Genomic DNA, 25,646 nt, shown 5'->3' with positions numbered 1-25,646 from the left:
TGGTCCAAGTGCATCATCATCATCGAATAACCAGGACACGAGCAAGCAATAGGTGGTGCTGAAGGATCCCATGGTGTGGCTATCCGCTCTCTGTTACGGTGGAGGCCCATGCCTCTCAGCGCTCACCCTACAAATGCCATTATGACCCTCTAGAGGGCTTGGGTTCCGTATAGGGAGACCAAACCCCAAGATGAAGACCCACCTACAATCATGTCTAATATCCAATGCATCTCCGCACCTTCCAATACAAGAATTCATTACTGTGATTGAGTAAATCAACTTACAAATCATGGAACCAAGTGGGCACTTCATAGTGGCATGCCCTTCCATAATGGGCTTTAGAACGTAGAGATATCTCCAATCTCAAGAGGGAGGTTAATCAAGGACCCTATTAGGTGGTTTCAACCTTTAAGTGAGAGACGGGTCCATCATACATCTGTGAAATGGCAGGTGTCATATGAAATGATGATTGAACGGAGTGGGGCAACAGGGGGTTGAGAAATCTAGGCCATTAGCATTAGATGATTTCTCTTCTATTAGTGACTGTTTGTGAATGCTTTTTACTTGTTTAGATTAGGATCTTCTTTACGTTAGATTATTAACGATCTTCTTCATCAAACAGTGACCAATGCATGAACATAAATAGACAAGAGAATAGCATATAGGTTCTGAGCCAAGGCCAAAACCTCTCACTCTTTGAGATGAAAACCCGCACAAATTCTTCTTATAGAGATTCCAATTGACGAATACCAAGACCAAGACCCTTGACCTATTAGCCACTCCAAGACCAAGACATTGTCTTCTCTTCTTCTTCTCCTCTTCAATCTGCTTGTCACCACCGAGATCTTCCTATTGTCTTCATATCGAGAGCATCAATCTCTTTCCTTGATCTAGTACTAATGTCCTTCCTTTAAGGTGGCACAGAGTCCTTGAGGTTCCACTGCCTCACTGAATTGCAGCTCTTCCATGACACCTAACTATCCTTGTAATCTTTGTTCTTGACTACTAGACTTCAGAAGGATCCAAATTCCTCTTACTACAATGACATCTGAATTTACTTGACTGTAATCACCCACCAAAACAGGATCTAAATTGCTTGATGATTGTACTAGAGATCCAAAAATATCCAAATTGTTGACTGTGATTACCCTCTGAAAATCTCAGAGGAATCTGAACTCTCTAACTGTGTCAAAGATCCAAATTTATCTCTGTCTTGCCCAACGAAAAGCTTTGTCTTGCCCATACGAAAAACTCAAAGATATCACCGAATTGTTGGCTATCCTCCATCATCGAAACTTCAGAAGAATCTGAACTTGTAACTGCGCTCATCCATCTGAAATATAGAGGGATTTGTATTCCCTTTGACTATGATTACATCCGACCTATTTACTGCACCCATCTGAATCCTATCTAAACTCCTTTCTGCCTTCTTCACCAGAAACCTCAGAGACATGCAAAGTTTGTTCTATGCTTTCTACGATGACCCTAGCCTTGTATACATAGTCATTCATCTATATAATGTGCCGACTTTAGCATCCAAATGGCTGTCACTTTGGGTGAGCCGACATGAGTTATTACTTCATTTTGTAGGCTGACATCAAGAGAAGAGGATTGTGCTTGTCTTTGGAGGGATTTCTAGACACTTAATTGACTCATATACATTTTACACATGCTCAAGAAGAGCTCTTCATACATGACATTAATTCTTTGACCTTAATGACAAATCCTAAGGCTCTCAATGGGAGCCATCTAAAATAAAATCACTTGCTCATGAAATCCATGAAGCAAGGCCTACAATAATAATTTTATTTTCTTCATTGCATCATTTACAAATGTCACAATTACATGTCATTATGCAGACTGAACCTTGTTACACTTTTCAACACTCCATCTTAACTAGGGAGGTATTCATAATGGTACTTGGTCATTCTCAATCTAAAGAATTTCTTATAAGAAGAATCGGATTGGTAACCCATTTATCTAGCATCATATCAACCAGCATTGTCACATAGCAAGGCCTTGACTAACAACTCTATCCACATGATCAGAGCACAATGTTGGCGAGACCAATGATTCATAGACACCATAATCATTGTCTCTCAAGGTACATACTCCACCCGAGTGTTCACAGAGTATTACTTCTTTGGACTATTCTTATCTTCGATAGCCAGTCCTCAAAGAATATCGATCCACGACTACTCTTATCTTGGATGCCCTATCTCATCCTCAAAGAGTATCGAATGCCAAATGATTACCCAATCCTCCATTCTGTCTTCCCAAGTGAAGACCAGAATGATGTGTATATCTCTCCGTGTCAATTAGGGAGGACATGCCAATTCCAATAATGCAATGTACTCATTCCTACATAGGGAACGTACCTAAGATCCCCCTTGACTTAGGAATTTCCAAGTTTCTCCCAAGTAAGAAACTTGCTTTCAGGCTCCCTCTTAATTAGGGACCTACAATAGCTCCTCGACCAGCTGCTTGAAGAGCTCCTTCTTTCGATGTCATGAATTTCTTTGTCCATGAGTCTTCGTCTTTTGTGGCTTCTACATAGGGCACAGACCATCCATCACTTTCATCTATGAGTCAGTCATGTCATCATTCCTTTGATCAGGGAGTGATCCATCAGTCATCATCTGGCCTTGCTGCATGTCATGTTGCTTTTCTTCATGCCATATTTTCTGAAAGGATCCTACGTCCTTCTATATGGTCCTCTTGGAAGTCATCCATAGTTCTTCCCTTTGCCAGTCCTGCATAAAACCATCCAAACATTTGCTCAAAAATAAGAGATGAACACTTAAATCAAAATTACCTTTGTGATGGTCTTTAATCATGACATCTTCCTATAGGTATCAGCGTCTTGCATACATGTTGACACATCTCCCAAAGATATCCATTATTAAGGGCCTCCATCTTTTTCGGACTTCCATCAGAGTCTTCATATCTTTCTGAGAGATTTCCTAGTCAAATCTTCTTGGTCTTTTGGCTGTTGATTGCCTTTATCATGGTTGCATATCTCACAATCTCTTCCTTCCTTTCTTCACGCAGTCCATTCCCAGGAGCTTCCAATCAGAGTTCCTTAATTGTAGTCAACCACTTCATACTTCATATGAGGATATATTACGTTGATTTCATCTAGTGTGACCTATGCCTTCTTGCATCTTTTCAGAGGAGGAGATCCTTTTCCTTTGATCATGTTTCTCAAGATAAAAGTAGTGATCCATATTACCTACAAACCATACGACATGACATTATAATATTAAATACAAGCATACATACCTCATTTTCCTTTAGGTCATCTAAACTTCTTTTAGCAGCTTCCTTGATTGAAAAGATCTTCAACCCCTTTATCTGCTACATCTCTTATGTCATCATATCATCATCCCATGAACTCCACAAGTTGGAGTCCCTGATGAAACACTTGCTTCTTCTCTCGATTGGTGAACCCTCCGATGAGGATTCCATTAGAGAATCTTGAGGATCTTGTATATCCCTATCCGACAGATGTTTCCCTTTTGACTTGATGTATGATGAACCTTGTCCTGGATGACTTCTTCCTTTCTTTAAGTTTGCAATGAGGTTCCCAAGATCTATATTGTTCATATTTGACTACCATGGATTTTGTTTCGTTTGTCCTTCGTGATTCCCTATGGTGATGTCACAAGCACTTGTTTCTAATGCTTCTGTGATGCCACAATGCATCTTATTATTTATTATAGCCATATCCTATAACATAAGATTTAGAAGCTATGTCAAGACCTTTTGTGAGGGAGACTATCTCAGCATATTAGAGATCTCTTACTTCCTCTTTTCTTGGACTTCTTCTCTTCGGCTTCTTTTCTTCCTCTTTTGATATTGTCCCTTTAGGATAGTCTTTCTTGTAATGTCCATAATTTTTACATCCATAACATTGAATCTCGACTATGCTCTTCTTTCTTTTCCGAGGACCAAATTTTCTAAACTTCCCTTTCCTTCCTGCAAATGTTTGAGTCCTCTAACCTTCAACACTTTTGCCCTCAACTTGTCTTCCTCTATCTTGCATAGAAACCACAAGTGGTCGAATGAGGTAGCTTTCTTATGCCCATGGACATTCGTTACCTTGTTCATCAGTTAGTGCATTTAGAACAATGATTATTTTCTTCTTATCATCTCTCCCAGATCTCGCAATTGAGATCTTATGAGGATATCCCTTCATTCTTTGATACCTTCAATTTTGTGTAGATCAAATCTAAGTCATGTGACCTTCTTTATCGCATCTTCTAGAATAGTCTTACAAGCTTATCATATACATCTTTGTGTTGTCTCCAATATTTCTATACGAGGGGACCTTTCATAAGAATACCTTTCCATGAATTCAGAGTGTTGAAGAATCTAGGGCAATTATAGATAATGAGATTATTCTAGGCATGATAACTATTTGTGAGGTGTTTTTCAATTTTTCTTATTCCAATCTTCACTTATTATTATTAGAGTGTATCTTCGTTAGTTCATCAAATAGCTACCAAAACAAAGAGACAAGAACACAAGATGTTGGCATCCTACCAGGGCCAAAACCTCTCCCTCTTGGAGAGGAAAACCCGCACTAAATTCTTCTTATAGAGATTCCAATTGATGAATACCAAGACTGTGACCCTTGACCTACTAGGCCACTCCAAGACCAAGACACCAATCCTCTTCTTACTGCTGAGATCATCATCAACACTGTTGCTTTACCTTGATCATTATTCTTGCACCTTCACTGAGATGATTGTTGTATCATATCTCCATCTTCACTTAGATCATTATTGCACTCTTACTGAGATCATCATCACTGCTGCACTGAGATCATTACTACACCACTGATATCTTTATTGAGACACCATCGAGACCACAATTGCATCTATGCTAGGATCATGACTGTATCTAGGAAGTAAGCCAAGATAGAGTGTATCACAGTGTGATCACAGAGATCCTTTTCATCACCAATATATCAAGGTTGTAACCATGTTTAGTATGCTGAGACAGTTTGTGACTGTAGTTATATGCCGAGACAATGAGTGTTTGCCGAGATCATTCTTATCATATGTATGCTTGAGACTATGACTGAGTTGTATGCCGAGATAGTGAGTGAAGAGACCGAGACATTATCTCTACAGTACCCATTCGAAAACACAGAGACTATTACTCATCCGAGACCTGAACCATTGAGCTTGTCCGAAGTGACTTGACCGAGATTCCTGCACTCCTGTACCCATCCGAAGTTTTGTGCCTCTGTCATCATCTAAAGTTTCAGAGAGATCCAAAATCTGCCTTTTTGTGGTGACCCTACATGCCTATTTGTAGTAGTTAGGTCTCTGTAAATAAGCCGACATGTTAGGGTGAACCGATGTGTCCCTATTTCTGAGCCAACTTTGTCATTAATATTCATTTTGACTTTCTTTGACTTTCCTAGACCTGTGGAATAAGCAAGAAACTCATTCTTATAATTTACAAAAATAATATTTCTTTCTCTTGCCAAGTACAAAGATCAAAATTACATTTGTAAATACCAAACCTAGTTACACTTTCTTCAACACTCCCTCTTAACTAGGGAGGTATTTATAATGTTACTTGGTCATTCTCAATCTGAAGAATTTCTCATAAGAAGAATCGGATTGGTAATCCCATCTGTATAGTGTCATATCAATCAGCATTGTCATAGTGCAAGGCCTTGACTAACAACTCCATCTCTCCATGAGACCATGAGCTACAATATTGGTGAGACCAATGATTTATAGACACCTTCATCATTGTCTCTCAAGGTACATACCCACCCGGGTGTTCACTGAGTATGACCTTCTAGGACTATTCTTATCTTGGGTTCCCATCCCTCAAAGAATATTGATCCTCTTGCCTACTCTTCCCTTGGATGCCCTACACATCCTCAAAGAGTATCGGATGCTAGATGATTACCCAATCCTCTCATTCTTTCTTCCCAAGTGAAGACAAGAATGTTGTGTCTATCATGTGTCTACATTTCCATTCATGGTCTTCATCTAGACTTACCGTTGTTAGTCCCAGTCTAGTGCATGACACATGACATGGAAAACACAATTGTCACACCTTTGTAATTAGGGGTGATCTTAATTCAAACTCCCTCTTGATCAAGGACCTATGAGAGCTCCCTCTTAGCTAGGGATTCTTCTATATATCAGCAACTTTTTCTTTGTGGGTCCTTCCGCTACTTGATCAAATTCTCTCCTTGATGTCATGAAATTTAGTTGAGCATCTTCCTTGTAGGACAACAACCATCAATCACTTTCTTTTTTATTTCATCAGTCATTCCTTTCTTCATGGAAAGTGGCCTTCTTGGTACATATCTGGAACCTTCTTCATACGACTACTTCTTTTCTCTACATGCTTCTTTCAGGAGTTTCCATCCATCACATGAATGTTGGTTGCACTTGTACTTACAAGTCTTGTTCTAGTAGCCCTGCATGAACTCGTCCAGATATTATTCAAGAAATTATATTAAATTAAATCATACCTTACAAGATGGCTCTTCATCATGACATCTTCTTCTAGGTATCAGCATCCTGCACACATATTGTCACATCTCTCAAAGATATCCATTATCAAGGGTCTTCGTTCTTGTCAAACTTCTATCAGAGTCTTCATATCTTTTTGGGAGATTTCCTAGTCAAATCTTCTTGGTGTTTTGGATGTTGATTGCCTTTCATCATGGTTGCATATCTCACGATCTCTTCCTTCCTCACACATTCCATAGCTTTCAATCAGAGTTTCTTTATTGTAGTCAATCACCTCATACTTCATATGAGGACATATTATGTTGATTTCATCTAGTGTGACTTATGCCTTCCTGCATCTTTTCAGAGGAAGAGATCCTTTTTCTCTTGTTTGTGCTTCTCAAGATAGAAGCAATGATCCATGTTACCTGCAACCATATGACATGACATTATAATATTAAACATAAGCATACATACCTTATTTTACCTTCAGGTCATCGAGGCTTCTTCCAACAGCTTCCTTGATTGAAAAGATTTTCAATCCCTTGATCTGCTTCATGTCATCACATCATCATCTCATGGATTCCATAAGTTGGAGTTCCTATTGAAACACTTGCTTCCTCTCTAGATTAGTGAACCCTACGATGAGGATTCCATCAGAGAATTTTGAGGATCTTGTATATCCCCAACTGGCAAATGTTTCCTTTTTGACTTGATGTATGATGAGCCTTATATGACTCCTTTCATTCCTTTAATGACCACTGATCTGAAATGACCATAAACTAAATAATGATGTAGAACTGATTAGCAATTTATGATTTGAATGCCTCTAGTGTAGTTATTGAAACGCTAAGTTAGGTTACTTCCGAACAAAATATAGTTCGCTGTAGAAAACCCGTCAAAGTGATGCTGCGACCAATTCCAGGTGAGGTGTGTGATGTTTCCTCGAGCACCCACGTGACCTGAGGCAGGTAGGTCCGAACCTTTCTAATATCCTTTTCGGTCAGTTACCCCAGATACACTCTCGATCGACCAATAGAGGGGAGGTCCATATTCCATCAAGAGATGTTGTTAACAAGAGTCAAGAGATGCTGCAAGAGATGCTTTAAAGAGGGGTTATCTCCGTCTTAGGAGAGAGAGAATATTTCTCTTCTCCGCTGCCCAAAGCCAGCCCAGCCTCCCCCATTCTGCCTGCCATACTCTATTTCTAATGAGTAATAGAATGTGCTTAGCACACCTATAATTTATGAGAGGAACACACCTATAATTTATGAGAGGAACATGGTGTATAGTGTGTTCGAGTTCATGATGCGGTACATGCTCGTAAGAAATGAGAGAATCTCGTAATAGATAGAAAAAGGGTTATCTAAGTGTGTCGTTCAGTAAAGTGGGCTAGGGCAGTGTGGGGTAAGTGAAAGTTAGGCCTGGTATCTAAATGTAACCCTCCCTACAAGCAATCGTGTCTACAACATCTCTTGCGTCGTATGGTGGGTCGATGAATGGGTGTGACGGCGGGTGCCATTCTCGGGTTGTTAGGTCTAGCAACACGTCTAGCCATCCTATTGTAGGTGGCGCATGGGGGAAAATATCCTATCTCGGGTATGTAGGAACGATGGGGAACTTCTCTTTTCTCTTGGCGGGTATGATGCTTTCTCTCTTCGTCTTGTGATAACACATAATATCTTAATTGATATGCTGGTATGGCAAATCGGAAGATTTCCCTTAAATGGGTGATGAGGCATATGGATAGAGGGTGGGCGTAGATAGAGAGTAGAGCAGTTGGGTGGGATCTAGATGCTGCGGGATGGTGTCAGCTACTACGTGCATGAGACTTCTGCAGGCCCATCTCATCCACCTCTATCTGCTAGCCCTGTGTAGGAGCAGCCCAGTGACCAATATGTACTGCTTGCGCTCCTCGGGATTATTGGACCAACCTCCCGGCCCGGACGAAAATAGTAGGGTGGGCTTCTCAAAAAAAAGATTCAAGTAGCCTTTAGTTACTTATTTGAGAGACCCAATAAGTAAATTGAAAAGAGGAGGTGGGTGATTCTATTCTGGTTCCTATCTCGAATGACGTAATTACGTATATAATGAATGCCGACCAAGAAAATGAGTAAGTGACTGCTGGTCATTATGCGCTCGTTGCGGGACTTAACCCAACACCTTACGGCACGAGCTGACGACAGCCATGCACCACCTGTGTCCGCGTTCCCGAAGGCACTCCTCTCTTTCGGGAGGATTCACGGCATGTCAAGCCCTGGTAAGGTTCTTCGCTTTGCATCGAATTGAACCACAAGACAATTGGATTAGAAATTGCATAAGCCTCAGGTAATTTTCCAAAAAAGGGATTATTTGAATGAATAAAGGCATCATCTAGAAAAATATTGAACATAACTGGCATTTTTATTCTCCAATAAAAATTAGGGGGGGGGTAAAGCCAGAAAAGTCTTTGATTGATCGAATCGATCGAAGCTCTTCGGCAAGTTTGACCGGACTTGGGGTTGGAAGGGATGATTCTTTCATACATACAACATTTTACCCAATCTAATAGAAAATGATCAATGAATGGATATTCTTGTCACTTTTTCTGTTTCTCCTATTATGTCCAATTCCATCAAATAACTGAAAGCACGAAAAACGAGGTAAACTGCATGAGCAGAACACTTTACGACAGCTGATTAAACATGAAATCGATGCATAACAGAAGTGCAAATAGTAAAAACACAGTTATACCAGACAGCGAATTGATGATGGAGTTCGTCCCTGATGGACTACGTCTCCGAGTCCGCTTTCAAGATGGGCGACCGTTTTAATTAGGAATGAGAAAAAAGGAGTCGATTACACAGTGAATTAGACAGACTGAACTTGCACACAGGAAATTCTGACCTCTGTCATCAGATAGCCCTCTGAACCAACTTTCCAACGCCGCTTACAGTTTCCAAATCTAACTCTGGATGCTCCTGAAACACTGAAAACAAAATCACCTCTATCCCTCCAGAACCTGCAAATGAAACTCAAAAACACTCTCTTTGATCAATGAAGAGAAATTTTGCCTTTATAGGCCTGAAGATGCATAAAACCACCTCTCACTGTTTTTGAGGTAAATTTGGTTAGGTTTGGGATATGATTTGAGCTTGGTCTAGTAGTTGTTTGCCACCTAAGGTAAGTTGCTTGGTCCTCGAATTAATTAAAAACAAACTAACAATACAAAACCCAAAAATGACTTCGGTTAACCCTGAAACCGCTAGCTGACAGCTAACCAAGTGGAGGCGCTAACGACCCATGTGAACACCTGGAGTTAAACCGTTTGAGGGGCGGTTATCTCAGCGGCTTGCTCTCCGGCGGTTCCCGTCAGCGGAGACATGTCACATGTGATAACTCCATGCAGTTTCCAAGCCCAACAGTTAGGAACCTGCGGTTTACTGTAACCTCCGAACACTGTGACATATCCTCCGGCGGTCAGTTTGCAGCGCTCACATTGACACGGTTCCGATGCAATTTACACTATGGTTAGGGACCTATCATAAGGTTTTGTTATGTTTTGCAATGTTTTTGGTGACCCGAGAGGGTTTAGAACATAGGATTAATGTATTTTATGTTTTTTTAATACATAGGTTTTAGGACTTAGGTTTTGGTGTTTAGCATAGGTTTAGATTAGGATTTGATACATGGATTTGGATAGGTAATGGTGTTTAGCATAGGTTTAGACTTTAGGATTAATGCATTAGGGTTTTAGGTCTTAGATGTAGGATTAGGGTTTAGGTCTAGAACTTTAAAAAACCCTTTTTACAATCTTTCGTCACAATGTGACAAAAAACCACATGTCTATCGTCAACAAATGATGATATTGATCTTTTGCCACGACGACAACCCTGATGACATATCAAACCTCTGTGATGGATGGCACAACCATGTCGACACTAATCCTGTTTGTTGAACGACAAAAACACATGTCGTCGACCAATCTTGGCGGAACTGTCGATGAACATAAGTTGACAACTAGGTACAATACCACATCAACTGAACGCCATGCAAACCATATTACTTGAACAACCAACACTGTCCCAACTAAACTGAAGCGACGACGACACTGAACATTGATGACGACACTTGAACACCTGTATAATTTGAATCAACGGATCCTCCTAGATCATCCACTAAGGTTCCCAAGAGCTATATATCCTACATGTTGTCTGCCATGGATTTTTGTCCTTCATGATCCCTATGGAGATGTTACGTGCCCTTGTTTCTAATGCTTCCATGATGCCATGATGCATCTTATTATCATTGTCATATCTTATAACACAAGATCTAGGAGCTTATGATAGGACCTTTTTGTGAGGGATACTATCTTATTCATAGGAGAGATTTGTTACTCCCTCTTTCCTTGGCCCTTTTCTTCAGCTTCCTCCATCTTTCAGTGATATGAGCTCCAAAATCTTTCTATAGCATTGAATCTCAACTATACTTATTTTGTCTTCCTTGAGGACCAACCTTGCCTGCGTTTTCTACACATGGTTGAGTTCTTTTAACCTTCAATATTTTTGCCATCAACTTGTCCTTCTCTATCTGGCATAGAGACCACAAGTTGTTGAATGAGGTAACCTTCTTGTTCATGGACATTTGTTACCTTGATTGTTAGTGCATTATGGTTATCTTCCTTTCTAGGTCTTGTAGATGGAAGATATCCTACATCCTTTGATACCCTTTACTTTCATGTAGATCAGATTTCATGTGACCTTCTTCATTGCACCTTAAGAGAATGAGTTTATCATCTACATCACTTTGATGTCTCCAATTTTGCTATGTGAGGGAATCTTTCATAAATATCCCTTTTCATAAATTCAGAGGAGACCTTTTGATGAATTCAGCTACTTAGAAGACTATGCTATTCTCCTTCTTCATGCAAGGAATCTTGATAGCCCATCCAATTCATAGATGTCCTTGCAATCATGAAGTCATTTAACCAAACTTGAATATAGAATAAAAGGATACTTACTTGTCATGTGAAGATGAAATCTTCACCTTGATGCTTTCTTGAGTGGCCTCCTTCAATGAGATTCTTGCTTGAGCTACCTAGTACAATAGAGTTCCAGAACCTTTCTTGAGACTTCCTTGCATTGTTCAGCACCAAGCACTACTGCATTTTATGATATGTTGAGATTATTTGATTCCTTGACTGTGAGGCTATGGAATCGAAATCAAGAATTTTGAGAGCACTGTCATGATGTCCACCTGAGATGTGGCATTGTGTTCTCCTTCTGAAGTGATATTGTTGTAATGTATATTGTGACTGTATATCTTTGTAACCTTGTTGCAATGCTCCTTGCTGGAGTAGAACCTTGTTCGAGTTGACTAGCATGAGCAAAGATCTTTGTGGCCTTCAAGCATCATTCAATACCAATCATTGAAATTGCTCAAGTCATTAAGATTGTTGTGGTATGACATGGGTTGTAATGACACCCAAATTTTGATGCCAGCACCGAGACTGTGAAAGGTACCATGTTTTCCTTTCGTTGTGGTGTAGATTAGGACTACTTCTCGGATTTTCAATCTTCTCCAAGATGATAATCTTTGACTTTGAGTTATCTTGCTTTGTAGTCATGTTGACAAGGTTCTTGGTGACCTTTTTGATGATGACTGTGGAGAAAAGGTTCTTTGCTGATGTAGACTTCTTGTTGTAGACTTGATCCTTTATTCTTGAAAAAACCCTTAACCTTACTTTGATGCCCTTCTTGAGGACTGATCCTTGTATGTCTCTTTTGTTGCCCTTCCTTTGATTTATGCACCTTAGCTCTAATACCATGTTGAAGAATCTAGGGCAATTATAGATAATGAGATTCTTCAAGGAATGATAACTATTTGTGAGGTGTTTTTCAATTTTTCTTATTCCAATCTTCACTTATTATTATGAGAGTGTATCTTCGTTAGTTCATCAAATAGCTACCAAAACAAAGAGACAAGAACTCTAGATGTTGGCATCCTGCCAGAGCCAAAACCTTTCCCTCTTGGTGAGGGAAACCAACACTAAATTCTTCTTATAGAGATTCCAATTGATGAATACCAAGATTGTGACCCTTGACGTACTAGGCCACTCCAAGACCAAGACACCAATCCTCTTCTTACTGTTGAGATCATCATCAACATTGTTGCTTTACCTTGATCATTATTCTTGCACCTTCACTAAGATGACTGTTGTGTCATATCTCCATCTTCACTTAGATCATTACTGCCCTCTTACAGAGATCATCATCATTGCTACACTGTTATCATTACTACACCACTGATATCTTTAATGAGACACCATCGAGACCACAATTGCATCTACGCTGGGATCATGACTGTATCTAGGAAGTAAGCCGAGATAGAGTGTATCACAGTGTGATCACAAAGATCCTTTTCATCACCAATATATCAAGGTTGTAACCACGTTTAGTATGCTGAGACAGTTTGTGACTGTAGTTATATGCCTAGACAATGAGTGTTTGCCGAGATCATTCTTATCACATGTATGCTTGAGACTATGACTGAGTTGTATGCCAAGACAATGAGTGAAGAGAGCGAGACATTATCTCTGTAGTACCTATTCAAAAACACAGAGACTATTAGTCATCCGAGACCTGAACCATTGAGCTTGTCTGAAGTGACTTGACCGAGATTCCTACACTCCTGTACCCATCCGAGGTTTTGTGCCTCTGTCATCATCAGAAGTTTCAGAGAGATCCGAAAATCTGCCTTTCTGTGGTGACCCTACACGCCTATTTGTAGTAGTTAGGTCTCTGTATATAAGCCGACATGTTAGGGTGAACCGAGCCGACTTTGTCATTAATATTCATTTTGAGGCTGACTAAACTATTTTCTTCATCGTTTTGCAGACAGACTTCTTCATGCTTGTCTTGGAGGATTGTGCTTGTCATGGAGGGTTGTTCTAGACTTGTACACATTTCATATATGCTCAAGAAGAGCTCTATACACATGTCATTGACTCTTTGACTTTCCTAGACCTATGGAATGAGCAAGAAACTCATTCTCATAATTTACAAAAATAATATTTCTTTCTCTTGACAAGTACAAAGATCAAAATTACATTTGTAATACCGAACCTAGTTACACTTTCTTCAACACAGAGGAGACCTTTTCCATTGATGTGTTCAATGACTTCACTTTCTTCGAGGACTATGTCTATCCTCCTTTTTCATGTAAGAAATTATGATGACCCAACCAGCTAATAGATCTCCTTGCAAACACGAAGTATTTTTACCAAATTTGATTAAAGAATGAAAGATACTTACTTGACAAGTGAAGATGAAATCTTCATCTTGATCACTTTTGATGATGGTTGAAGAAGATGTATTAGTGCTTCCTTTTGGATGATCTTCCTCTAAATGAAAAGCCTTTTTTCAATAATGAAGATTGTTCCTTTTATGATGACAATGCCTTTTGATCTGGCTCCTTTTGATGAGGACAATTTGCTACTTCCTCGGATGATTTTCTTCAAGGGCAAGGAGAGGATCCTTGCTTGCCTTATAACCTTGAAGATTTCTAGCCTTCAAGATACTTCGACTTCTTTGGTATTGAATGAGTGCAAATCAGAATTGCTTCTAGGGTTTCGACTTTCTTCAAGATGATGTGATCTTCGTCTTTAAAGTTCTTCGAGCTACCTTGCCTTGTAGATAACATGATGAGGGTCTTTATGGTCTTTTGATGATGACTAGAGGATCCAAAACTTTTATTGTTGTAGACTGCTTCTTCGATCTAGGGTTTTATTCTTCAATGTAGATCTTGATCTTCGACTTGCTTAGATACCTTTCTTGAAACTCGAACCTTTAGTGTCTCTTTGTTTAGATGCCCTTCCTTTGACTTTTGCACCTTAGCTCTGATATCATGTTGAGAAATCTAGGGCATTAGCATTAGGTGATTTCTCTTCTATTAGTTACTGTTTGTGAATGCTTTTTACTTGTTTAGATTAGGATCTTCCTTACATTAGATTATTAACGTTCTTCTTCATCAAACAGTAACCAATGCATGAACATAAATAGACAAGATACACAACATGTAGGCTATGAGCCAAGGCCAAAACCTCTCACTCTTTGAGAGGAAAAACTGCATAAATTCTTCTTATAGAGATTCCAATTGACGAATAGCAAGACCAGGACCCTTGACCTATTAGCCACTCCAAGACCAAGACAGTGTCTTGTCTTCTTCTTCTCCTCTTCGATCTACTTGTCACCACCAAAATCTTCTTATTGTCTTCATATCAAGAGCATTGATCTCTTTCCTTGATCTAGTACTAATGTCCTTCCTTTAAGGTAGCACCAAGACCTTGAGGTTCCACTGCCTCACTGAATTGCAGCTCTTCCATGACACCTAACTGTCCTTGTAATCTTTGTTCTTGATTACTAGACTTCAGAAGGATCTGAATTCCTCTTACTGCAATGACATCCAAATTTACTTGACTGTAATCACCCACCAAAACAAAGATCCGAATTGCTTGATGATTGTACTAGAGTTCTGAGCCCTTCACTGTTTTCTCCATCCAAAAATATCCAAATTGTTGACTGTGATTACCCTCCGAAAATCTCAGAGGAATCCGAACTCTCTAACTGTGTCAAAGATCTAAATTTATCTCTGTCTTTCCCATACAAAAAACTCAAAGATATCACCAAATTGTTGGCTATCCTCCATCATCGAAACTTCAAAAGAATCTGAACTTGTGATTGTGCTCATCCATCCGAAATATAGAGGGATCTGTATTCCCTTTCATTGTGATTACATCCAACCTATTTACTGCACCCATCTGAATCCTATCCAAACTCCTTTCTACCTTCTTCACCGAAAATCTCAAAGACATGTGAAGTATGTTCTGTGCTTTCTGTGATGACCCTAGCCTTGTATATATACTCATTCGTCCATATAATGAGCCGACTTTAGCATCCGAATGGGTGTGTCACTTTGGGTGAGGCGACATGCATTATTACTTAATTTTGTAGGCCAACATCAAGAGAAGAGGATTGTGCTCGTCTTTGGAGGGATTTGTAGACACTTAATTGACTCATATACATTTTACACATGCTCAAGAAGAGCTCTTCATACATGACATTAATTCTTTGACCTTAATGACAAATCCTAAGGCTCTCAAAGGGAGCCATCTAAAAGAAAATCACTTGCTCATGAAACACATGAAGCAAGGCTTACAATAATAATTTTATTTTCTTCATTACATCATTTTCAAAAGTCACAATTACATGTCATTATGAAGACCGAACCTAGTTACACTTTTCAACACAGGGAAGGATCCAAGCCACATGCCATGGTACAAGGGTAGCTATAACAAGGGAAGCCCACACTTAGGTGTATAGATGTAGGACAAAGCAATTGTGGTACATGAGTTACTCCTGCTGAGGAATCTAGCGCATAGGGATGAGGTGATTTCTCTTGAATGATAATTGCTTGTGATGCAACTTTTACTTAGTCTTTTATTAGCTTCTTTCTTTCTCTTGAATATGTCAAAGTTTTCCATCATCAAACAGCGACCAAATCATAAATAAGCATGAGACAAGGGACATAAAATGTAGGCTATCAGCCAGGGCCAAAACCTCTCCAACTTGAGAGGAAAACCCAAACGAATTCTTCTTCTTATAGAATCTTCAAGAGATGAATTCCAAGACCAAGACCCTTGACCTATTAACCTCTCCAAGGCCAAGTCACAAGGCTTCTTTGAGCAAGTTCTTCTTCCTTGAGTCAACGTTAGTCAAACTGCTTGCTTCTCCTTAGATCTCGACCACCCTTCAGATTTCAGCCTATTGGTTCAAACTTACAACTCTTGGCCTCTTCAGAAACACTAGTTGCAACACATGTGAGGGATCTATCCCTTGATTCCCTTCGCTTAGATGGAGACTCCTTCATTTGCTATTGGCTTATATTCTTAACTTGCTTTCTTCCTTAATTCGGCCTCCTAAGATGGCAATGATAACTATAGCTTCTTCTACAGCAAAGAACGCTAGCCTTCCTCGCACGTGTGAAAGGTATTTTACCCAAAACAAATCAGAATTACTTCGACTTCTTCTCCTATTTTTCTTCTCTTGATGGGAGGCTTCTTTTCTTGTGTTTCTCACACTTTTTCTTCTATTTCAGATGCTTGATTGAGTGCCCTTCAAGTGAGGTTGAGTTCTCTCTCTCTCTCTCTCTCTCTCTCTCTATATATATATATATATATATATACAGTAGTCTGCCCATGAAATAAGTCGACTTGTGTAAGTGTGTCGGCTGACATGCTCTTCTAGAATGATCTCCATCTTCTTTTTAGGGCCAACTTGAAATGGTACTTGTGACAAGGTCTTGGAGGGTTTGTGACACAAATAAATTCTCTTTATATGTAAGATGCCCAAATGGGTCTTTAATCCATGACACTGACTCAATAGACTTTATGACTTGATGACTAAACCTAATAGCTCACAATTGGAGCTTTATCTATAAAATAAAGTTCCTTGAGCATGAAACCCATGACTCAAGCATAACATAAATAATTTTATTTTTCTTCTTTACGTCAATTACATAAAATCATGATTACATATGTCATTATGAAGACCGAACCTAGTTACATATTTCAACACTCCCTCTTAACTAGGGAGGTATTCATAGTCCATACAAGGTACTTGGACATTCTCAATCTGAAGAATTCTCATAAGAAGAGTCAGATTGGTAACCGATTTGTTTAGCATCATATCATCCAGCATTGTCACATAACAAGGCCTTGACTAACAGCTCTATCTCTCCACAAGATTAGAGCACAATGCTAGTGAGACCAATGATTTATAGACACCCTCATCATTGTCTCTCTCGGAACATACCCTACCCAAGTTCTCTCAGAGTATGTTCGATCAGGACTATTCTTATCTTGGACTCCCAAACCTCAAAGAATATCGGTCCTCTACGACTACTCTTACCTTGGATGCCCTACCACATCCTCAAAGAGTATCGGATGTCAGATGCTTACCCAATCCTCCATTATATCTTCCCAAGTGAAGACAAGAATGATGTGTCTATCTCTCCCAACGGCCTTCACTAAAACTTACGGTTGTTAGTCCTAGCCTAGTGCATGACACATGAAGTAGAGAACCATATTTGTCACTCCCTCTTAACCAGGGATCACCAACCCATTCCATAAAACGAATGTACCCAAGCTCCCTCTTAATCAAGGATTTGTGCAAGCTCCCTCTTGAATAGGGAATTGCTTCCAGCAGCACTTTAGGTGGAGATCATGGGACAACCAATTGCTTGGAGAGCTCCTCCTTTCGATGTCTTGAACTTCTTTTTCTTTATTTAGCAGACTTCATCTTTTTGGGACTTCTTCGTAGGGCATCGACCATCCATCACTTTCATTCATGAATCATGTCAGTCATGTTATCCTTTCTTTCATTGGAAAGTAATCCATTAGTCCATATATGACCTTTCCTTCATGCCTTGTTACCTTCTTCACATCAATTTTTCTTTAGGATCTTTCATCCTACCACATGAGTGTCAGTTGTAGATGACATCTACAGCTCTTACTTTGGTAGCCCCGCATTAGCCCATCCAAATATTATTCAACAATAGAAAATGAACATTAAATCAAAAATACCTTTGTGATTGTCTTTCATAATGACATCTCCTTATTTGCATCAGCATCTTGCATACATATTGACACATCTCCAAAAAGATATACAACGTCAAGGGTTTCTTTCTTTTTCATACTTTATCAGGATCTTCATATCTCTCTCATGGAGATATCATAGTCAAATCTTCTAGTAGTCCTTGGATGTTGATTGCCTTTTCCATAGTTGCATTTTTCATAATCTCTTCCTTTCTTTATTCACACATTTCCTCCCAGGAACTTTCAATCATAGTTCCTTAAACTTTATCAACCGCCTCATATTTCATATGAGGACATATTATGTTGATTTCATCTTGTCAATGTGTGAATCATGCCTTCCTGCATCCTTCCAAAGGTGGAGATCCTTTTGTTTTGATCATCCTCTCGAGGTGGAGCATTCATTCATGATATTTGCAACCATATGACATGTCTTATATGCATACATACCTCATTTCTTTTTTTAGGTCATCTAGACTTCCTTCAACAGCTTCCTTGATTGAAAGAGCTCCAATCATCTTGACCTGCTTCATATCTTATGACATCATACCTTTATTCCATGAATCCCATACAAGGTGGAATTCTCAAAACACTTGCTCCTTTCAATAGGTGAACCTTCCAGTGAAGATTCCAACAGAGGATCTTGATTATCCTCATCCGGCAAATGCTCCTCTTGAATGATGTATGATGAGCTTTTTATACTAGATGACTTTCTTCTTTCCATAAGTGCTACTTATGCTTCTAATGAGGTTACCAAGAGCTACATCTTTCTATAGGTGGCTGCCATAGACTTCTATTTCAGCTATCTTTCATGTCATGAGCTCTTGCTTTCAATCGTATGCTTCTATGATGCCATGATGCATCCTATCATGCTTCTTAGTACTTCCTACCATGATAGCTATACAACAAAACAACAGAAACTTGAAAAGAACTAGGTGAGGAAGACTATCTCAATCATAGTAGAGATCTTTTACTTCCTCTTTCTTGGATTTCTTCTTTTCAGCTTCCTCCACTTCTTTAGTGATATGGGCTTCTTCTCTTCCTCTTTTGTTGTTGTCCTTCTTGAGTTTAGGACAATCTCTCTTGTAGTGCCCATATTCTTGACATCCATAGCATTGAAACTTTGCCATGTTCTTCTTTCTTTTCTGAGGACCAAATTTCCCAAACTTCCCTTTTCTCTTTGCTATAGCAGCATATGCTTGAGTTTGCTCATTTGATCCTACATCAGATTTTGCCTTCAATTTGGCCTCCTAAGATGGCAGTGATAACTTCGGCTTCTTCTGCAGCAAAGAACGCTAGTCTTCCTCGCACATGTGAAAGGTATTCGCCCATAAACAAATCAGAATTACTTCGTCTTCTTCTCCTGTTTTTCTTCACTTGATGGGAGGCTTCTTTTCTTGTGTTTCTCGCACTTTTTCTTCTATTTCAGATGCTTGATCGAGTGCCCTTCAAGTGAGGCCGAGTTCTCTATAGATACACTAGTCTGCCCATGAAATAAGCCGACTTGTGTAAGTGTGTGGGTCGACATGCTCTTCTAGAATGATCTCCATCTTCTTTGAGGGCCGACTTGAAATAGTACTTGTGACAAGGTCTTGGAGGGTTTGTGACACAAATAAATTCTCTTAATATGTAAGATGCCCAAATGGGTCTTCAATCCATGACACTGACTCAATAGACTTTATGACTTTATGACTAAACCTAATAGCTCATAATGGGAGCTTTCTCTATAAAATAAAATTCCTTGAGCATGAAACCCATGACTCAAGTATAACATAAATAATTTTATTTTTCTTCTTTACATCAATTACATAAAATCATGATTACACGTCATTATGAAGACCGAACCTAGTTACATATTTCAACAACCCCGGCCTTTGTTTTTCCACCCTTCTTCATATGTTTTTTGCCTTTTATTGATTTTTCTTTCTTTAAATTGCTCGGGGCTCCAGGGAATGAGAGCATGATGTGAATGATATGGCAGTGGATACCCCCTTAGGTTATGGCATTTCATCGCCCACTAGGGGTTGGGACAATCATGGGTTCCTTCATGATACAAGGGGGCTCACATAAGGGGCCCTAGGAACTAGGGTGACGACCATGATGATGAGAGTAGAGCTCATGTTTGGCTTTTGCCCACATGCTAAATTTGTATGTCCCGACCATCTTTTGCATTTTCTTGATATTGTTTGATGAATAAATCTAACTAAAGAAAATAAAGAAGAAGATAACTAAAGATTCACAAGTGCTATCAAGGTTAAGGAAAAGCAGATATAATAGTTGTCACTTTACATTTTCTAACAGATGCAAGGGGAATAAAAGGTATAGGTATAAAGACATGTGATGGAAGAATAATTGATGAACCATGTACAAGAAAGAGCTTCCTAGAGCATCGACAGATAGGACAGCTAGCGACCCATGTAATTCAGTGGATGGTTACCTTTTATATGGACTTCAACAATGTTTATGTTTTGCAGGTACAAAATGAAAGTGAAGAAGATTGAGGATAAGAAGACCAAAGATGAAAACAAAGTGCAAATTCAAAAGATGAAGATGGAAATGGGACCAATTCAAGGAGAGAGATGAAGAATGCATCATAAGAACTTGTTAAAAGGAAATATGAAAAAATAACTCCTACTTGTGATGTTTAATGAATAAATAATATGATGCAGTCCCGGATAACAGGGATAAATTAATTTTTTCTAGCAAGCTGTTTCACATCCTTTTGAAATGCATTTGATTGAAATACAAGCAGGGGTTCGTCTCATTCTCTTCCGGAATCAGGTGAAGGGTAGCATCAAGGTCTCGGAGGAAATTTCAAGGGATCATTTCTCAAAGGAGCACAGTCTCGGGGACAGGTACAGTGTTCAAAACAGATGAAAAATGGATATCAGTTTGTCAGCAACGGTTATTTCCCCTCTTCCCACCTTTTTCTTTGAAAACTATGCTTGGGCAGGATGTCCGGTGATCGCAAGTCCCATAAGCGGTAAGTGGTTTTCGTGTTATGGCAGCGATACCACAGAACAGGTGACACGTGGACAGGGAATGGTATTAAAAACCGTTGTCGATCGCACATTATTCTTCAGACAGGTTGGGGAGTGCGATATGATCCCTGACCGTTGGATCCAACAGCCAGGATCAATGGTGGAGAATGTGGGTGTAATTTGGTGGGTCCATCGGCTGAGCCTCGTCATAACTTTTTGGTGCGTCCTCTCACCTGTTTTGTGGGTCCGGTGGAGGCGTACGGGGTGTGATTTTCCCGCGGCGGAGTCAGTGGTGAGTTATATGGGCGGGCAGCAAATTGCGCTTTTCGGGAAGCGCCAATCCTTTACCTTCCACAGCTGCACGCGTGATATGTTATATGATTTTGAATTTTTTTAAACGGCTCATTAGTTCTGCTCCGTGTCCGAGTCTATTTTTGAGTCTGTTGGTTTTCACAATGTATTTCTTTTGAGTGTTTCGAGGTTTGTCTGTAGGATTCGAGGCTTGTACCTCTCGCCCGTTATCAGTTACTGTAGGTTTTTATCCTTGGTCTATAACTTACCGAGGACTGTTGTATTCTATGTATTTTTATTTACTGGTTAATGAAATAGAAGGTCCGACTCTTGTTTTAGCAAAAAAAGAATAAATAATATGATGAAATATGTAAAGATGTAGACTAATTCTAGAAGTCTGAGTAAGATTGGGAGATGAGAAGAAACGAGAGATGTTGGGGATGAACATCGGTTGAGAGATTCATGGAGATATTGTGGAGATAATTATCCAGATGGTTTCAACCAAATCTCTAATTAATACATGGTTAAAATGGCCACATATCATTGTATAAGGGACCATTTGTACAATAGCATATAACACGGGAATGATTGGTTGATATAATTTCCCTTAAGGGGTATTTGCAGTATATTTCCTGCTCTTCCTTGCTTTGCTTAATGTAGATTGCATATACATATGTAGTTAATTTGTCACTCCACACTCTGATACATCTTCCTATGTGTTTCTATTGATTGACAACAGACTCAGCCTTTTTTTGCATAACACAAACTATCTTCCAATTCTTGATATTTAAATTAAAACAAAAAAAGAACTAAGCAGAGAATGAATATGCATTTAAAAAATTAATTGCGTGAATTGAAAAGAAAAGGCTCCACGGTGCATGTCATATACTTACATAGGTAAATAAATTATAAAGCCACGTGATGAGGAAATTATTTAGATGCAACAGTTGTATAACTACTACATATTTGTTTGCAGCGAAAGATAACTGATTAAAAAGAATATGACAAAGGAAAGGTGGTCCAGTTAGGAGAATGCAACATACAATGACTCAATAAGAAAGATCTGTCACATGGAGCAAAATATTAGGTGTTAATAGTAGCAAATTAAGTATATGATGCTTGGTGGAGTGTGGAGAATGCATTACAGGCATAGAGAGGGTATGCCAAGAGATGAGCAGTCTCACGAGGGTACAAATAATGCTTTCAAGTATCAAATAGAAAGGCTGGTAAGACTATAATTATGGAGGCTCACAATGGGGGAAATAGTGGCAGAAGGAAAGAATAAAGCATAGGAAACCAGTACCAATAAGTTAACTCATATGCCCAACACATATCAACACTAATGACTTACGAAGTTTCCCCTCCTAACAATAGGTAAGTGTTAAAATTCATTTGTTTATAAGTTAAGTGTTCAACACAAGCTTAAATAATCTCCAGTGTAAGGCCAACACAATTTTATTGATTTGCAACATTGATACTTACCAATTTTAATCAAATAGTTCCAAACCAATAGATCTCAACTCTTGCCATGCAAATTCAGTAGAGAGAGAACTCCTAAATGTAAGCCTTCAATTATGTTCAAGATATAAGTCAGTTTGGTACTGACCTCTGTAGGTGCCCGATATATTCCACCCTGAAAAAGGCCCCATAACATTTTCACTTCTTCCATCAAAGAAATGCTGCCATGATTTTAAACTCGAATCAGTTTATGTGTTTAACAATATACCATTCTAAATGTCCTTTACCATGTAAAAAATTTACATGCCTGCCAAACAAACAATACATGATGCTCTCTGATAACAATAAGGAAAACTAAACTAGTAAACAAATGAACAAAAGTAAATAAATATAAAAACAACACGATACTCTTTGACCTACTTGCAACATAGTATTTGCAAATTATCAAAACATAAGGTAGTAGTACACAATATGTCACTATACAATAGAAAAGACAAAAAGAGAGAGACCAGAAGATAGTGCCTCATCATGAACAAATAATGCAGATCTTGAAAAATCCAAAATATTATTGTAATTTGTGATGAAACTAAGCAACAATAAACTCCTCTTGTTTGTGTCCGAGAAAGTAGAGGGTGCGTAATCAAAATCTATAAAGATAACAAGATGGGATCACCTTTGGTCGAATATGAAAAATATTCATAGTGAACTATTTCAACATTTTTCATGAAAACAACAACTCTATGATTATATTAGCATACTGTGTTGGCTTTTTAGTAGACTCTATTAGCTAGGTCATCGAAAACATAACTGACTTAAACAATCCAAAAGACTAGGATCATTTTACTGCATTACAGCCTATAGGCTATCATTAATTATAGGATAGCTATTAGAAATATACAAAAGATCCATGAATTTTCAACGCAGCAGAGACAAGATGCTCAAGAACCCCAAAACCCCTAAAGGGAAGATGTTAGCCCCAACTTGGTCACTTTGTCATATTTTGGCTTATGGTCTAATTTATCTTTAATAACTTATATGCAGTTGATGGAATTATCGTTTCCATACAATAATGTACTTTATGTGTAGGTTGTGAATTAAGTCTAAAGGTCATGTGACCCCTCATATTGTATCAAGATTGTCCCAATTTAAAGACTCTGCCTAAGCAGGCTGCATTTGGAGGATTTTGGTTTTGGTTGGTGCTTTGATGCATAGTAGTTTAAGGATTATCATCTTGATGACACCATCATTCCATGTGTTGGAGACTTGCATGTTTGATCTTGATGGAGCACTAGCCTTGATGAGGGCCTTGCATACATGATTACATGTTTGATCAACCCCTAGTACATTATTGAGAGGGTAACTATCACAGGGCTAAACTTTTCGTTCCACTTGAGAGTCCCATACCACTAAAGAAGCTTAGTTGCCATGCAGCATCAGTTTGACATTGCTAGTTGGGCATGACCATCAACCGCTTGTATCACCTTGAATACGCCTAACCAACATATTCTGACCAAACCCAAGCCAAGCACCTTCAACCATGCAAAATGTCAATAGTGTTCATTTCACCATAGGCAATGTTGCATCATCACCACCCAACCATAGACAGCCTACTATCACCTCCCCTAAGCCAAGCATTCTTGAACAACCAAATGCCCAACATCAAACCAGGTTGTCATCAATCTTAGGCTACACATGATAATCCATAAGATCATGTCTCTAGTTCACTAGACATTCACACACCTGTTGGAAACAAGGCAATTACTAAGAGGGGGGTTGAACCAATAACTGTGTCTTTTAAGAATGACCAACTTTAAAAATTTTAACTTTCTTTTAACTTCTTCATCTGAGCCTGAACTTGAGCATTCTTGGTCTTTTGTGGATTTCTTATCTGCTTTAAATGTTGCATCTCTTGATGTAGACTTTCCTATTGTAATTCTCATTTCATATGTTGTTAGAGAGCCAAGCAATTGATCAATTGTTAGAGTTTCAATGTTAGACATTTTTTCTATAGCTGATACTTTTGGATTAAACTTGGAAACAAGGCAATCACTGAGAGGGGGGTGAATCAGTAATTGTGTATTTTAACAATGACCAACTTTAACAATTTTAACTATCTTTTAACTTTTTCTTTAACAATTAACAAAGTTATATAGGTGTTCAGCAATTAACCATGAATTCAAAGGCAAACACACAAGCAACACATGTAGACACCAGATATAAGTGGAAACCCATAAAGGGAGCAACCATGAAATTTTGTTGTGATGTAAATGATAGCACCCAGTCCCCTTTTACGTCAATTTTTGTAAGCTCCTACCTACAAAAGGCTTTAACCTCTCTTTTCTTTTACAAGCTACAGCTTGCTAGAAGCACCCACCCCACTACTTACAAGGTCCAGCCTGTTCTTTTTCAGGCTACTACCTGAAAGGAGACACCAATCCCCTAAAAGATTAAAATTTTATTTAGCTGGCTTACCTGGTCTTTAAATTCTGGATTCTTCCTTCTCTTTGACTCCGTTCTGTACTCTGTCTCTGCCCCTTTTATAGCTGTTTATCTCCTTTACTCCTCTATCTCAAATATGTTTCACTTATGCTCCTCTTCCTCAAGTCTTTCTGTTTTTCTCTTTCTTGCCACACAATTCACGAACCATATCTCCCAAAATTCTCCCCAAAGTCATCATCGTTTCACATTTCCATTTACATAAAACAATCACTACTCCCTTACGCAGGGATACATGATGCTTATCATCTCCAGCGCTAGCATCCAAATTGAGATGAGTGTTATTGACAGATTTGCTACACT

At 38.9% G+C, this 25,646-nt stretch overlaps 1 protein-coding gene across 1 annotated transcript in view; it reads right to left on the bottom strand.

Annotated features, from left to right (window-relative positions):
* Window positions 1-25,646, bottom strand: part of LOC149141712 (transmembrane E3 ubiquitin-protein ligase FLY2-like) — a 180,141-nt gene that overhangs the window by 70,604 nt on the left and 83,891 nt on the right. The window contains exon 2 of the mRNA XM_089451309.1: window positions 22,996-23,068. Coding sequence (XP_089307435.1) covers window positions 22,996-23,068 — 73 coding nt within the window. The remainder of the gene's footprint in view (window positions 1-22,995; window positions 23,069-25,646) is intronic.

Source organism: Pinus tabuliformis, chromosome X, assembly GCF_031772625.1.
Source record: "Pinus tabuliformis cultivar Carrire ecotype Pingquan chromosome X, CPIR1, whole genome shotgun sequence".
In the NCBI taxonomy this organism is placed as follows: domain Eukaryota; kingdom Viridiplantae; phylum Streptophyta; class Pinopsida; order Pinales; family Pinaceae; genus Pinus; species Pinus tabuliformis.
This window is presented reverse-complemented; position numbering and strand designations above follow the sequence as displayed.